The 16033-nt window shown below is 37.5% G+C and overlaps 1 protein-coding gene across 2 annotated transcripts in view; it reads right to left on the reverse strand.

Annotated features, from left to right (window-relative positions):
- The window catches only part of ITGAL (integrin subunit alpha L), a 394734-nt gene that overhangs the window by 243402 nt on the left and 135299 nt on the right, over nt 1–16033 (reverse strand). For both annotated transcript variants that reach the window (XR_014966715.1, XM_085618461.1), the window contains exons 5-6: nt 15111–15222; nt 12097–12227 (exon numbers count right to left, since the gene is read on the reverse strand). Coding sequence is in view for 1 of the 2 variants with exons in the window: in XM_085618461.1 (XP_085474587.1) it covers nt 12097–12227; nt 15111–15222 (243 nt within the window). In the remaining variant the exon portion in view is untranslated. The remainder of the gene's footprint in view (nt 1–12096; nt 12228–15110; nt 15223–16033) is intronic.

Here is a 16033-nt window from a genome sequence, read left to right on the forward strand (position 1 = left end):
GTGCTATCTTAAATTACATGTTGGATACTGCATCTAAAGATTAGTATTCCATGTGATGTGTCTCATTACTTATAGTTTCCTAGTTTAGTCTAGATTAAATCACTAGTCTTGATCTTTTAAACAAAAAATTGTAATTCACAGAAAATATTCTTTAGACATCCCCTAGTCAGAATCGAACCCAGGGTGACTAGTTAATGTAACTTGTGCTGTCTTTAATTACATGTTGAATACTGAATTTAAAGATTAGTATTCCTTGTGATGTGTCTCATTGCTTATAGTTTGCTAGTTTTATCAAGATTAAATCACTAGTTCTCCGTATATATAAAAACCCGGCAGATGCTTTTTTATAGTCAATCTCCTTAATATATGAGGATGTAACCAGACAATTAATACGCTTAAAAAGTTATTCATTTTTAGGATCATTATTCAAGCTAACATACTTATTCTCTTATTAGACTGAGAACGTTGTGCCTTTGTCCCTATCTCTATTATAGCTATTCAGGAGTTTGAGATCAATATGATATCAAATAAATGTCATGTTGATGGTAAAGCTAAATGCCAATATGCAAGTATATTTGATAATTAATCCAGCGTATCTCACACAAAATCGTTATAAAAGTTAGATTAGTAGTTTCAAGTATATTGTATGTGTATCCTTCTTCTTGAAGATGTTACTAGGATACCAATTAACCCAACAATGTGTATATTTCACGATCAATATTCAACCCATATTGTACTGCCTGTAATCTGTTTATCCAATAGGTTTCTCTAGATCTTAGTTTCGCTTCTAAATCTCCACCCCATCTGTCTATACTGACTTGCTCTATACCCATAAATTGGATGTCTCCAATTTCAGTCAATTTGTGTTTTTCTTTAAAATGTACTGCCATAGGATACTTAGGATCACTGTTTTTAATTGCTCTAAGATGTTCCATCCATCTAATATTCAGTTTTCTCATGGACGAGCCCACATATATTTTGCCACAGATACAAGTCATTGTATATACACAATGACTTGTGTTGCAATTAAAGAAATAATTAATTTTATATGTGTTCTTATATGTATGGTCCTGAAATATCTAAGCTTTGTCTGCAACGTATTTGCAACAGATACAATGATTGAATCTAAAGGATCCTGGAAATAGTGTATTTCTTTTCCTTACCTGTTGTTTATTATCCTTATTCTGTACTACATATGTGCATGTATCACTAGGACTTAGTTCATTTCTAAGTGTTGGTGCCTTTTTATAAACCATTTTCGGTTTGTTACCTAAAAATTGTGCAATCTCTTTGTCTAGAGTTAGTATATCCCAATGTTTACAAAGTGATTTGAAAACCCTATTATTTCCTTCGCTATATGTAGTGATATATCTAATCACTTATTTCTTATTCTCTCTAGATCGATATCTGTCACTCAATAGTTCGTCTCTTGTCACTCTCTGAGCTCTAATTCTAGCTTTATCTACAATTATTTTGTCATATCCTCTTGTAAGAAATCTCTCAGTTATGTCTTTGCTAAGAATCTCATATTCCTTATCTTCACTACAGTTTCTTTTGGCTCTTAAAAATTCTCCATAGGGAATATTATCAATCTGCCTTTTTAGATGTCCGGATTTGGCAGGTAGTATCGAATTTGTAGATGTTAGCTTCCTGAAAAGTCTTGACTCTATATGTCCATGTGTGACATACATTTCCAAATCTAAAAAAACAATAGTTTCCATACTGTATTCGAGAGTGAGGGTTATGTTATAGTTATTGGTATTTAAATGGTTATGAAAGAGTTTTAATTTGTCTTCACTTCCCTTCCAAATCATGAACACATCATCGATAAATCTACCCCAGTAGATAATGGTTTCCTCATAAATTTCACCCAACCTCCAAGCATGTTCTCTTTCATAGTGGCCCATAAATAAATTAGCATATGATGGTGCGAATTCCGCCCCCATTGCTGTTCCTGTTTTGATACTGGTATAAAGACTATTGACGTCCATAGTTACTAGAATCATTCCTTCTTCCCAATTTATATTTCTCATTTGTCGCAGAAAATCCTTGGTGTCTTTAATATAAGAGAAAAGTGTTTTAACAAATGGTGCCAGAAACATATCAATATATTCCGATATATGTTCTGTCATGCTGCCGATACCTGATATAATAGGTCGTCCCGGGGGTATTTTTCCACCTTTGTATATTTTTGGGAGAAAATAGATTATGGGTGTTTGTCTACCAATAGATAATTATATTCATCAGTGTCTATCAGTTTTTTGTCTAAATAGACTTTAAGTTTGTTCTTAATAGTCTCTTTTGAGTTCGTTATTTGAGATAAATTGGCTTTGGCATAACTCTCACAGCTATTTTCAGGTGTACTTGTGACAGAAAATGGGGTTGCTGGAGAATCTAAAAAAAGTTTAAAAGAACTGTTCATTAAATTAGAAAGAATACAGAAAAAAGAATCTGCTAAATGGTGGGATGCCATGACTCTTAGAAAATACTTAGACGCAGATAGGACACCTAGAGGTTTTAGGATTAATATATTTCCAGCTGTAGAAGATCTTGACGAGCAAAAGGCAGAAAGGTGGGAAGAAAGACTAAAAACAACATCCAAAGAACTTATGATTATGCTCATAGAATTTGCAGAAGATCAGAGGAAACTGCTATTGGCATAGATTGAAGAAACCAAGAAAGAAATTGACAATCTTAATTGTCCAGAAAACACAGTTAAAAACTATGAGATTCTAGATAAAATAATGGATACTTATCAAGTAGAACTTAAAGAAAAAAAGAGGGTAAAATTCTCTAGAGATGAAAGAGATTACAAATATGGCAGAGTCTACACCTATGCTAGAAAATTCGATAGCTCTATACACAATGATGAGAGAAATAATAAAAACTTTACAAAGATTATTGCAAAAAATACAACTCTTAGTGATACTTCAAGCACTGGTCTAAGTAGTAGTGAATCAGATTTAGAGCGCTGAAATAGAGAGGAATTAGGAGCTGGGGCGAGAACCTCTTCTTTTTTAAAGGAACTCAAAAGAATGCGGAAAGTACAATTTCAAACAGGAGGGAGAGATCGAGAACAGGAAATGAGAGGAGGAGAGGCAGTAAAGGAGGGGGGATTAGGGCCTTCTGTAGAAGACAGAAACAGAGACGGGGTAAGAACCAGGTCGCAACTACAGAGAGAGACAGTAATGAGGAAATAGAAAATGTGATAGTTAATCTGTCAAATAAAAACTTGACAGAAGCAGAAATTAGTGTTCTTAATAAAGGCTTAAGTTTTGCACCTTCACATAAATGGGATGACCTGAAAGCCAAAATTGATGTTAATAGATTTGCACGTACACTGAAATTGAAGAAATATTTTTTGAATAAACCTGATACGAAGAAAACTGTTTGTATAGAGAAAGATATCAGTCAAGTGTCCATCAAAGAACGGAATGATATTGGATGTCTTGTTAACCTTGATGATGCAACAAATTGTGACATTGAAGATATCGCACTAGAACTAGATATGGAAACTGGTCACAGTGTATCGAGTAAACTAAGACCAAAATCCAAGTTTGTACCTCCTACAAAAGGAGAGAATGTGATTGATGTGTTTACTAACCTTGTTATGCAAGATTTCGATAAAGACATACCAAGCAAATGTAAGTACAATCTTAATAAAGAGGAATATGAAGCACTGCAAAACTTGAGTAAGGATAAAAGTATCATTATTCGACAAGCAAATAAAGGGGGGAATGTAGTGGTGTTCAATCATAGTGACTATCATAATGAAGCATTGAGACAACTTAGAGATCGTGAGAGTTATGCCAAAGCCAATTTATCTCAAATAACGAACTCAAAAGAGACTATTAAGAACAAACTTAAAGTCTATTTAGACAAAAAACTGATAGACACTGATGAATATAATTATCTATTGGTAGACAAAGCAAAAACACCCATAATCTATTTTCTCCCGAAAATACACAAAGGTGGAAAAATACCACCGGGACGACCTATTATATCAGGTGTCGGCAGCATGACAGAACATATATCGGAATATATTGATATGTTTCTGACACCATTTGTTAAAACACTTGTCTCTTATATTAAAGATACCAAGGATTTTCTGCGACAAATGAGAAATATAAATTGGGAAGAAGGACTGATTCTAGTAACTAAGGACGTTAATAGTCTTTATATCAGTATCAAACATGATAAAGGGATTGAAGCTGTAAAATATTTTTTATACACCAAGTCAGCCAGCTATTTGCAGCATTCAAATATGGTATTAGATCTTTTAAACCTGGTCCTTACAAATAACTTTTTCTACTACAGAGATGACTTATTTCATCAAAAAACAGGAACAGCAATGGGGGCGAAATTCGCACCATCAAATGCTAATTTATTTATGGGACACTATGAAAGAGAACATGCTTGGAGGTTGGGTGAAATTTATGAGGAAAACATTATCTACTGGGGTAGATTTATAGATGATGTGTTCATGATTTGGAAGGGAAGTGAAGACAAATTAAAACTCTTTCATAACCATTTAAATACCAATAACTATAACATAACCCTCACTCTTGAATACAATATGGAAACTATTGTTTTTTTAGATGTGGAAATGTATGTCACACATGGACATATAGAGTCAAGACTTTTCAGGAAGCTAAGATCAACAAATTCGATACTACATGCCAAATCAGGACATCTAAAAAGGCAGATTGATAATATTCCCTATGGAGAATTTTTAAGAGCCAAAAGAAACTGTAGTGAAGATACGGAATATGAGATTCTTAGCAAAGACATAACTGAGAGATTTCTTACAAGAGGATATGACAAAGTAATTGTAGATAAAGCTAGAATTAGAGATCAGAGAGTGACAAGAGACAAACTATTGAGTGACAGATATCGATCTAGAGAGAATAAGAAAGAAGTGATTAGATATATCACTACATATAGCGAAGGAAATAATAGGGTTTTCAAATCACTTTGTAAACATTGGGATATACTAACTCTAGACAAAGAGATTGCACAATTTTTAGGTAACACACCGAAAATGGTTTATAAAAAGGCACCAACACTTAGAAATGAACTAAGTCCTAGTGATACATGCACATATGTAGTACAGAATAAGGGTAATAAACAACAGGTAAGGACAAGAAATACACTATCGCCGGGATGCTATAGATGCAATCATTGTATCTGTTGCAAATACGTTGCAGACAAAGCTCAGATATTTCAGGACCATACATATAAGAACACATGTAAAATTAATTATTTCTTTAATTGCAACACAAGTCATTGTGTATATACAATGACTTGTATCTGTGGCAAAATATATGTGGGCTCATCCATGAGAAAACTGAAGATTAGATGGATGGAACATCTTAGAGCAATTACAAACTGTGATCCTAAGTATCCTATAGCAGTACATTTTAAAGAAAAACACAAATTGACTGAAATAGGAGACATCCAATTTATGGGTATAGAGCATGTCAGTATAGATAGAAGGGGTAGAGATTTAGAAGCGAAACTAAGATCTAGAGAAACCTATTGGATAAACAGATTACAGGCAGTACAATATGGGTTGAATATTGATCGTGAAATATACACATTGTTGGGTTAATTGGTATCCTAGTAACATCTTCAAGAAGAAGGATACACATACAATATACTTGAAACTACTAATCTAACTTTTATAACGATTTTGTGTGACATACGCTGGATTAATTATCAAATATACTTGCATATACATTGGCATTTAGCTTTACCATCAACATGACATTAATTTGATATCATATTGATCTCAAAGTCTTGAATAACAATAATAGAGATAGGGACAAAGGCACAGCGTTCTCAGTCTAATAAGAGAATAAGTATGTTAGCTTGAATAATGATCCTAAAAATGAATAACTTTTTAAGCGTATTAATTCTCTGGTTACATCCTCATATATTAAGGAGATTGACTATAAAAAAGCATCTGCCGGGTTTTGATATATATACGGAGAAATAGTGATTTAATCTAGATAAAACTAGCAAACTATAAGCAATGAGACACATCACAAGGAATACTAATCTTTAAATGCAGTATTCAACATGTAATTGAAGACAGCACAAGTTACATTAACTAGTCACCCGGGGTTCGATTCTGACTAGGGGATATCTAAAGAATATTTTCTGTGAATTACAATTTTTCTTTTAAAAGATCAAGACTAGTGATTTAATCTAGACTAAACTAGAAAACTATAAGTAATGAGACACATCACATGGAATACTCATCTTTAAATGCAGGATCCAACATGTAATTTAAAATAGCACAACATATAAGAATGTGCAAGTTACAATAGCTAGTCACCCGGGGTTCGATTCTGACTAGGGGATGTGTAATGAAATATTTTTTGTGTATTATAATTTTTCTCTTAAAAGATCAAGACTATTTCTATAGTAAGGTTTCTTATTATCCCTTGTTTTTGTCAAAAAATATCATCATTTGGCCGTCCTGGTTTAAATATACAAAGTGTTTCAGTTAACAACATCCTACCCTGCAGAAATCATAGGAATATAAACCTTTTCGAGAACTGTATTCATTGGATAAGAAAGATAGCTCAATGTATAAAAATACAAAGGTGACAATGATTAGATACCGTGGGTTCGATCCTGACATGGGCATATTTCTACACAAAAATAATAATATGTACTTTACGAATTATAACATTACTTTAAACTATATTTCGTTTTTCATACTTCCATCACATGTAATCTTTGTCCAAATTTTAACATATACTAAAGCGACAGTTTAATGTTTTGAAACACTTGTTAAACAATTTAATCAAACTGCGAATATGACGGTCCTTTTCTATGACGAAAGCCACTAATTATTTTTCCCGCCAATAACAGCCGAAATAGACTAATTAGGGGCGGAGTATATATAGCGGAAGTAGGCACCAATGCACTATCCCGCTCTACTCGCAGGAGAAACGATCGGACGGACGCTGACATGCCTAGCGGTAAGGAGATTGCCTAAGCATGAGGGCCTTAATTTTGCTTGAAACAATGTAGAATAGCTCATTCTACTTTCTGCGTGATTTTTGCTTAAGAATATGGATAGGCATTCCGCTATCCATGGGACACTCGCTATTGGTTCTTAATGACTAAGGGGTATACAAATCAGTATTGTTAGAAAAGCCTATCTATGCACCCGATTTTAACTCTTAAAAACTAGTCATTTCAGTGCCGCAAGATAACATGAAGTACTCACGAGCTAATCTGAATTTTGGGGACAAGAATACTAAACTCTTGATTTGAATAATAAATATTTAGTAAACACTTAGGGCCTTTTTTCTTGTGTTTCTCTGATTATTTTAGATCTTATCAAGGAGCGCTAGACTAAGGACTGACTATGAACAACCATAAACATTGAAGATTTGCTTTGCATTTAGTAATATATTTACAATAACTGTCAAGGTGAGAATACATTTTAAATACTAATAGTGAAATCCTTTAAAAAGCAAAAGCAATAAGGTTAAAATTAGTATATGTTGTTTTAGGAACCTATGCCTACAAAGGAGATTCAACAACTCCATGGAAGACTTTTCTTTAACATATATTTCAAGAATTGGGATTAGCTACTGATTAGAGGTAAAAAATGCTCCAGCAATAATAAGAATTGTGATTTTAATTTGCGTCACTTGTGTGGTATAATAGAAGGGGTATATCAACTAATTATCCTATCTATTATAATAATGCAAACCCCCTCTATGTGGGTAATAGACTGATTAATTTGAAAATGTATAAACAAGAAAGTACAAGAAAATGGTAAAACTTTTGTTGTTAATGAAATGAAGTAAAGAATGTTGTCTCTTTTGTCTAATATGATGATAAATGGTCTTACATATATTGGCTGTGAGGAGACTAAATCTGGAGAATAATATAATAGTAATGCTTATATGTGTAGCTATATTAAGTTGCTTTATTTTTCTTTGATTCTAAAGTGTATTAATTTTGTTTATGTGACAGCCCTGAAGAAGCGCAGTGTGCGCGAAACACGTGTTGGCATTTCTGTGACACTTCTGACTTCAAAGAAAATGAGAATAAACTTCTAAAAAGGAATGAAAAAGAAGACTCACTTCATTATTATTGACTAGAATACGATAATGTGGATATCTCAGATCTGTTTGTGTGGGGACCAGTGTCTGAAATTGTGGGGCGCCGGGAAAAAAACTTGTAACCCGTTTTGTATTATAACATATATATATATATATATATATATATATATATATATATATATATATATATATATATTCACTTAAAAAACCATAGGTTTCACACATGTTCTAGTTAGCTGTACATTTCACTCGTAAAAAACCAATGAAATTCCACGTTATAGTTAGATCAGGTAACTATAACTTGCGCGCCTACAATAAACTGCTGATGACGTCACATATTACATCACTCATGACATGGTCAGTGACATCACTCATCACATCAATGATGACATCTGAAATGACACATTGTGGATTGCGATCGCGCAAGTTATAGTTACCTGATCTAACTATAACGTGGAATTTCATTGGTTTTTTACGAGTGAAATGTACAGCTAACTATAACATGTGTGAAACCTATGGTTTTTTAAGTGAATTTGCAAGGTTTTTTAAATGCTAATTCCTAACTATAACGTGTGTGAAACCTATGGTTTTTTCAGTGAATTTGTACGGTTTTTTAAATGCTAAGTTATGTATTTATTTTTTATTTTTTTTTCTGGTTTTTCACTGTGCGCACACCCTGCGCGCACGGTGCGCTTCGCGCTCCGTGTGGTTCCTTCAATTTATTTAATAAATGTGATTGGTATTTCGTTTTTTTTTTTTATTTATTTTTGCCGTGCGCGTACGGTAAGCTTACCGTACGCGCACTACGCGATATTTTTTTAAAATTATTAAATGTATTTTTCGTACTTTTTGGTCCTTCGTGGACCCCCTGACAAACGCTAGGGGGTCTGCAACTCTCTTCGTTGCCCCCTTTTCACGTTATCCACCTTTGTTTTTCAGTGCGAGAGACAGAAAATGGCGGCCGACACTTTCTGATTTCGACCGATTCGAATGTTTACAGTCATGTAACCACCAATCAAAATTGAGCTCGCGCACGGCACCGTACGCGTACGGTAAGCTTACCGTAAGCGCACGGAGCGAGCTTACAGATATATATATTGATTTAAATGCTGTTTTCTCAGGACCTACTGAACAGATTTACACCAGACCTGCAAAAGGCACATCTCTGACCTGAGGACTACCTCTATGCCAAATTTCAAGTAATTCTGTTCAGCCGTTCGGGCTGTAGCTCGGACTAAAGGTCCTATGGGAAAATGCATGGGGAAAACGCGTTTTGGGACCCCCCTTTTTTCTCAGCCCCCACTTGACGAATCCCCCCGAGACTTTCAGGGTAGGAGCGGAGCGGAGCGCCCCACCTATTTTGAAAATTTCGCGACCGCCAGTAGATAATATATATATATATATATATATATATATATATATATATATATATATATATATATTGTGTTTTCCAACGTGCTTTGCGCTTGGGAGGTCACTCGACAGCACCTAGTGACATGCAGCTCCCCCTTATGCCTCGCATTTAATCATTCTTGCCGACGCGTTTCGGGGCACCAGCCTCTTCTTCCTGGGCAGCAAGGCACGTAGTGAAAAGATGCATCTCTGTTCGCTTGGTCACTTTATTCATCAAGTATGACACACCCCCAGTGGGCGTGTAATGATTGCCTTGTGGGACATTGAGTCCGAGATGAAAAGAGAGCATCATGTTTATATCCTTTAGTAAGGTCACAGACCGTGTCTTGCATTAAAGAGTCATTATGAACCTTGGTAGGTAGCGATTCACTCGGAGGAGCTAATTCAGCCCCCACTTGACGAATCCCCCCGAGACTTTCAGGGTAGGAGCGGAGCGCCCCACCTATTTTGAAAATTTCGCGAGGCTTCGTCAACCGGCGCCAAAGTTATTCCAAATAGAATGTTGCGGATTTCCTATGGAAACACGGTCCTAACTATAACTATCTACTGGCGACCGCCAGTAGATAATATATATATATATATATATATATATCCTTTTCTTCCAACACGGCTCCAATAAACGAGAACCAAGGGATGGACACAGACCCGAAGTAAGTGCTTGCAGTGTTTTATTGTCCAGAAGTCGTCGATACGCGTTTCGGCTCGGGAGAGCCTTGTTCACTCGACATGGTATCATAAAGTGCATACATTTAAAGTGACAGTGTATACATACGTCATACCCCACGTGGTCAGAAAATGGATAGACATAGAAGAGATACACATAATGCTCTCAAATTATCAATCAGCTTGGGGTAAAACCGTCAATCATGTGCAAAGTAGCAGTGTAGAATTCAAAATACAATAGAAAATTCAAAACATAAACCTATTGTTGGAATTGAGCAGAACATCATGGTGGTAAATGAACCAAGTTCTACCCCAACTAGTGGAAATGGCCGGCATGTAATATTCAGTATTTATAGTGTATAGGAGATAGCTAATACATCCACATGAGTAAATGCAAACAATCTCAGCCTCAAAATTCATGTAAAATACAGAATGGCAAGCCTGGGCTGGGAGTGAATCCTGGTAGACATGAAAAAGCTTAAAACTTTGAAACTGTGACAAGTAGCGTAACAAAAATCTGCATGAAATACAATCGAATTATATTTCTAAGTATGGGTGAAGTTCCCATCATAATCGTATGAAGGTAAATACCCTGGAATAGAACCCACAGAAAAAAGGGGGGCATGGCATCACCATTATATATGTCAGTCTCAGAGACAGAGCAACGAGTAAAGGACCCACATGAATATTAACCACTATACAATATAATCTTAAATGTATAGTGAAAATAAGGACATAATATGTCCGTATGGTTGGAGACACTGAAGGTGCTTGTCATGTGAATATCATGGCAAACATAAACCTGTAAAGTATCAAGATACATCACCACTCGTAATAATGTGGAAGATGTATAAATGTGCAAAATAGCAAAAGTGCATATATAAATATATAAATATATAAATATAGGCTATATAAATATATAAATATATAGATATAAAACCATATGTATTAAGAACAAATAGAAACTTGAAACTTAATAAGGATAAAACAGGTTAAAATTCTACCGTAAAATCAGTAAAAATACAGTGTCAGCAACCTATAAAACATAATAAAGATAGAATATCAAGTCAATATATGAGAGTCATAATGTGGCTAGCATGTGAGGTTGCTAATAACAGATGGGACACCATGGACCAGGTATTCTACAGGCATGTGTACAGATCTTCAGTCACATTCAAGCCATTCGGGTGCTTAGTGTCGAGTTGTAATATGTATCTTGTCTCGAGTTTTCTGAGTTTGTATTCGCGGTGAATATATATATATATATATATATATATATATATATATATATATATATATATATATATATATATATATATATATATATATATATATATATATATATATATATATATATATATATATATATATATATATATATATATATATATATATATATATATATATATATATATATATATATATACGTGTGTGTCTGTATCTTCTCGATTCCGAACTCCCTGCCAGCACAGTACTGATCCTTTTGTGCTTTAAATAAGTCAGTGTGGTCTCTCTGTGGAGGACTATTAAAGCCTGTTTTGTTTTCAAAAGAGATCCGATTCCATCCCATTTAAGCATGTAAGGTCCTGTCTTTGATTAAACATTAAAAAGAATCCTGAAACACTCGTATTCAAATAATTCTTTGGATTCACTCACTGCAAACTCCCATACGCAACCACTCACTTGCTTGTATCTAGATATATTTACTTACTCACAAACGATTTCCAACTCTCTTGCTCCTTCAGTCTGACATAAACATACTCTGTCAACCCGACGATACAGTTTTTCCCTCTGTTAGATGCCCACTTCTTTCTTTATTTCATACCCTGTGGAGCCCATTCCCTCCTCTCCTCACTCGGTTTGGTGAGTGTCTCCTCCCTCCCAGTCCCAAGCCTCTCCTTCCACACCCATTGTCCATAAGACCCCTTACCTGTATGCTGGTGTTTTGTAACCGGTCCATGACGATGACCATAAAATTGAGGATGCTATTGAACTGTTGGCTGGTCATGCTCCCCGAACCATCGAAGAGGAAGACCAGGTCCACTTTCCCTTTCACGCATTCTATGGAGGCGAGAGCAAGAGATGCAAAGAGTAAGAGAGGGTCCTGGAACAGGGAAGGCACACATCCCAGACCTAGAATCCCTAATGCCCATGGTCACACTGCTGCAAAGTCTGCTGGGGAGAGTCCTGTTATCTCTGAGACCCCTTAAGTCTTGGACCACCAAGTCATAGGGACCCTCCCAATTAATCTGGACATTGGTTCATCAAACCAAGATTCATTATTTCCATGAACTGATGCCTCTCTCCTCACATAGCCAATTATTGATCAGTGATGCTTTTCTTGCTTCTCCTTAGTGATTCTTTAAACCACTGCACAGTAGGAACACTGCATTCACTGTTTTACAAGCGGGAAACAACCTTTACAACGCAGTCATTACATTGCACTACCTTTACATAGCAGTCATTACATCGCCTCATCCTTTACATCGCATGTCATTACAACGCATGTCATTACATCGTATGTCACTACAACGCATGTCATTACAACGCATGTCACTACAATGCAGGCATTACATCGCAAGTCATTACAATGCATACCATTACAACGCATAGTACCCTTACACTATCCCTCACTTACCCTTACTGTTGCACTCACTGGAGTTAGAATAGTAATTATTACCCCTATATTATCCAACTCTTACCTTAAATGTGATATAATGGTATGCATTGTAATGGTATGCGTTGTTAAGGTATAATGCGATGTAATGGAATGCGTTGTAAAGGTAGTTTCTGAAAATGCGATGTAATGGCATGCGATGTAAAAGAATGCGCTGGAAAGGATGTTGCGATATAAAAACTGCGTTGTAAAGGCATGCATTGTAAATGTATGTGTTGTAACGTCATACATTCTTACATGCACCAACTTAATTATTCAGTACTCAGTTAGGTAGCCCAGTGGCTTCTACTTGAAACCTGTAGCTTAGTCACATCTGTGTGCAAACATCTGCACACAGCCTAGTCTGCTGCTGGTTTTGACCCAGTCATGGATCCTTCTGAAGTCAGTAAATTCCTGTAATCTGGGTACAAGTAGCATTCTTTCTACATTTAGAATTTTCTCCTGCATTCAGCATGATCCTGGAAGACTTTTTTCAAAGTCGCACAACCGCGCCATGGCAGCAGAAGTGCAATGTTTTGCATTGAAATTGGCTAGGTTGGGTAAAGTTGTAAAGTGCACGTCACTGTTTGCATTTAAGGGCTCAAGCACTCCACAGGGCACGTGGGACTGATCTCGGCACTTTGAACATTTCATATACATTGATGCTGCTCCTGGTGACTGGCTGAGGAGAAAGGTGAGACAGAGAGGGAGATCAAGAAACAAGAGGGTTACCACATTTATTCCACCACAAGTGTATTATACATTAATTATAATACAGGACTATAGGCCTAATTATGAGTTTGGTGGTCCATGGGACTACCAACCTCGCGGTGGAGGTGTGGTGGTCAGGGACTGCCGCACCAGTGGTCCGACCGCCGTATTACAAGTATGGCAGTCGGACCTCCAGAAAACCACCGCACCCACCACTAGGGATCTGGTGGTGGCCCGGTGTTCTTGAAGGCACAATATGATTGGTGGTGCCGCTGTGGCATCTCCAAGCATATCACGAGTTTCATCACCACCAGCGTTCTCGTGGTGGTTCTCACGCCATGAAACTGCTGGTGGTGAGGAACCAAAGGGGGCTGCAGGGCCCCCGCTTGCCCCTGTGCATGGGGAGCATGTTCCCTGCGTGCTTGCAAACCAGTTCCTGCACAGCATTGACTACACAGTCCATGCTGTGCAGGAACGTACATTGGCGGTCCCTTGGTGGTGCAGTTTTAAGGATCACATATGAGCCTTCGTACTGCACTGCCGTGGGACGGCCACACCGCCCAACTGCCAGACCACAAAATTACTCGTAATCTGGAGGGTGGGCGAAGGTCCTGTTTGGCGGTGTGGAAGCGGGGCAGTGGCGTGGTGGCCGCTCCCACACTTCCAAACTCGTAATTGGCCCCTATCTCTTTTTACCTTTTTAATGTAGGGTGGTCTGTATTTCTCACTGCTGCCATACAGTGCTTTTCCAGTTAAGGACTGAGCTGCTTGTAGTGTCTGACTCCTGCTCTGAGGCTTACACTGTAAGTCAATTGTAACCAGGATCTCCTGCTACCTTACACTGCAGTGAGCTCCACAAAACAAGCTTTACACACAGCTTGAAGCTCCATCTTGTAAGGAGAGATGTGTGTGACCAGAATTGACTCTTGATATAAGCAGAGAACCGGAGAGGGCGCTGGCACCCATGGCATTCACAGACCGTACGTGTGAACCCCAGATCATGTGTTAAGAAGTGGGAGCAAGTGATGCATTTTACAAGACTATATTTTAAATATTCAGATCTGCACCCAAATCAGTCCCAAATCAGAAAATATGTACACTCATAGAAACTGTCTGTATTTACTGCAATTTTCACTTGTGGAACAAACCGGCAGTAACTTTTTTGCCATATACTACGAGTTAGGAAGAACTTCATACTGTGAAAGTACTTTCTGCCTGCCCGAGGTTGGTGGAATGTCTTAAGCAATATCCTGCAACATCACACTGGCAGGCACCCTAAGACATGACACTGTTGAGTCACTTCGGTTCTATTAGTAATGGAAAGCACCAACCTTGTACAGGCTTAGCCAGGAATTTGTTTGTGTATTTATAGCTTCCTGACCATAGAAACATTATCTGTGATGACCTGGAGTGAGATGGCCACCCCAACCGCCCCTTTCTTTCAAAGCATCCTCTCTTCCACCCTGTCTCTGCCACTCGCAGTTGTTGCACTTCGACCACTAACTTAGGAGACACACCTCAGAGGTGCAAAAGTTGGAGGTGGCCCGCGCGGGGCTGTTACGGCAACCGCCCTTTACCTTGGTAGCCAGGTGTGATCTCCTTGATCTTCAGGCCGTTCTGAAAGACGTAGCAGAGGCCGTGCAGGAAGGTGCTCTCCTCGCATTCGTGGGTGATTCCTGGACCACATGCCTGGAAACAGTAGTTAGAAACAAGCCACGCTGTGGGTATTTGACTGATCAAGCAACATGAGTGGAGAATGATAAGTTTAACAACACATCTCAGTGCATCCACCAGTGTAGGATTTAGTACAAAAAAGCATAACATGGAAAACAGTTTCTCTACCTCCCATTCTACAATTACAACATTGTTGCCATCAGATGTCCTCCTTATTGATGCACAGTTGCGTGCTGGTAGTGTACTATGTCCAAACCTAACATACACCGTGTACTGAGCTTCTGTCTGCCATGTATCCAGATATGGTTCAAAGCCAACATTTTCCTTATGAACAAAGTATCTAGAACCCAAAGAACCATACTTGATGCCACAGATGATTGACATACATCTCAAGGCCCAGCGTTTATCATTAATTGTACATATATTGTGGCCATGTATAAGTGTGGGATAAGCCCACAACCAGCCGCGGTCCGTGCAGGTAAGAGTGATGGGGCCGAGTGGGGGTGATTTTGACATACGACCACAAGGAAAGATGAATTATTTAGTAAAAAATGTCCTCGGGATCGTATGTTGAAATCCCACCCCCCTCCTCCAGCTGGCACCATCCCACTGCTCTTACCTGCACAGGCCGCCGCTGCCCACAGCTCCATGCAGCCCACTCTTTTATGGTTCCTCTAAACTTCTTTGATTACTTCACCACTCTATGTACCACTATCACTCTCTAACTTTAGCTCTCTCCAAGTTTAACATTGCTCCAACACTGTATCCGCGACTGCGAAGGAGCCGCCACTGAATCAAACTCTTCTTTTACCTCCTGAAATGGATA

The sequence above is a fragment of the Triturus cristatus genome, chromosome 7 (genome assembly GCF_964204655.1).
Source record: "Triturus cristatus chromosome 7, aTriCri1.1, whole genome shotgun sequence".
In the NCBI taxonomy this organism is placed as follows: domain Eukaryota; kingdom Metazoa; phylum Chordata; class Amphibia; order Caudata; family Salamandridae; genus Triturus; species Triturus cristatus.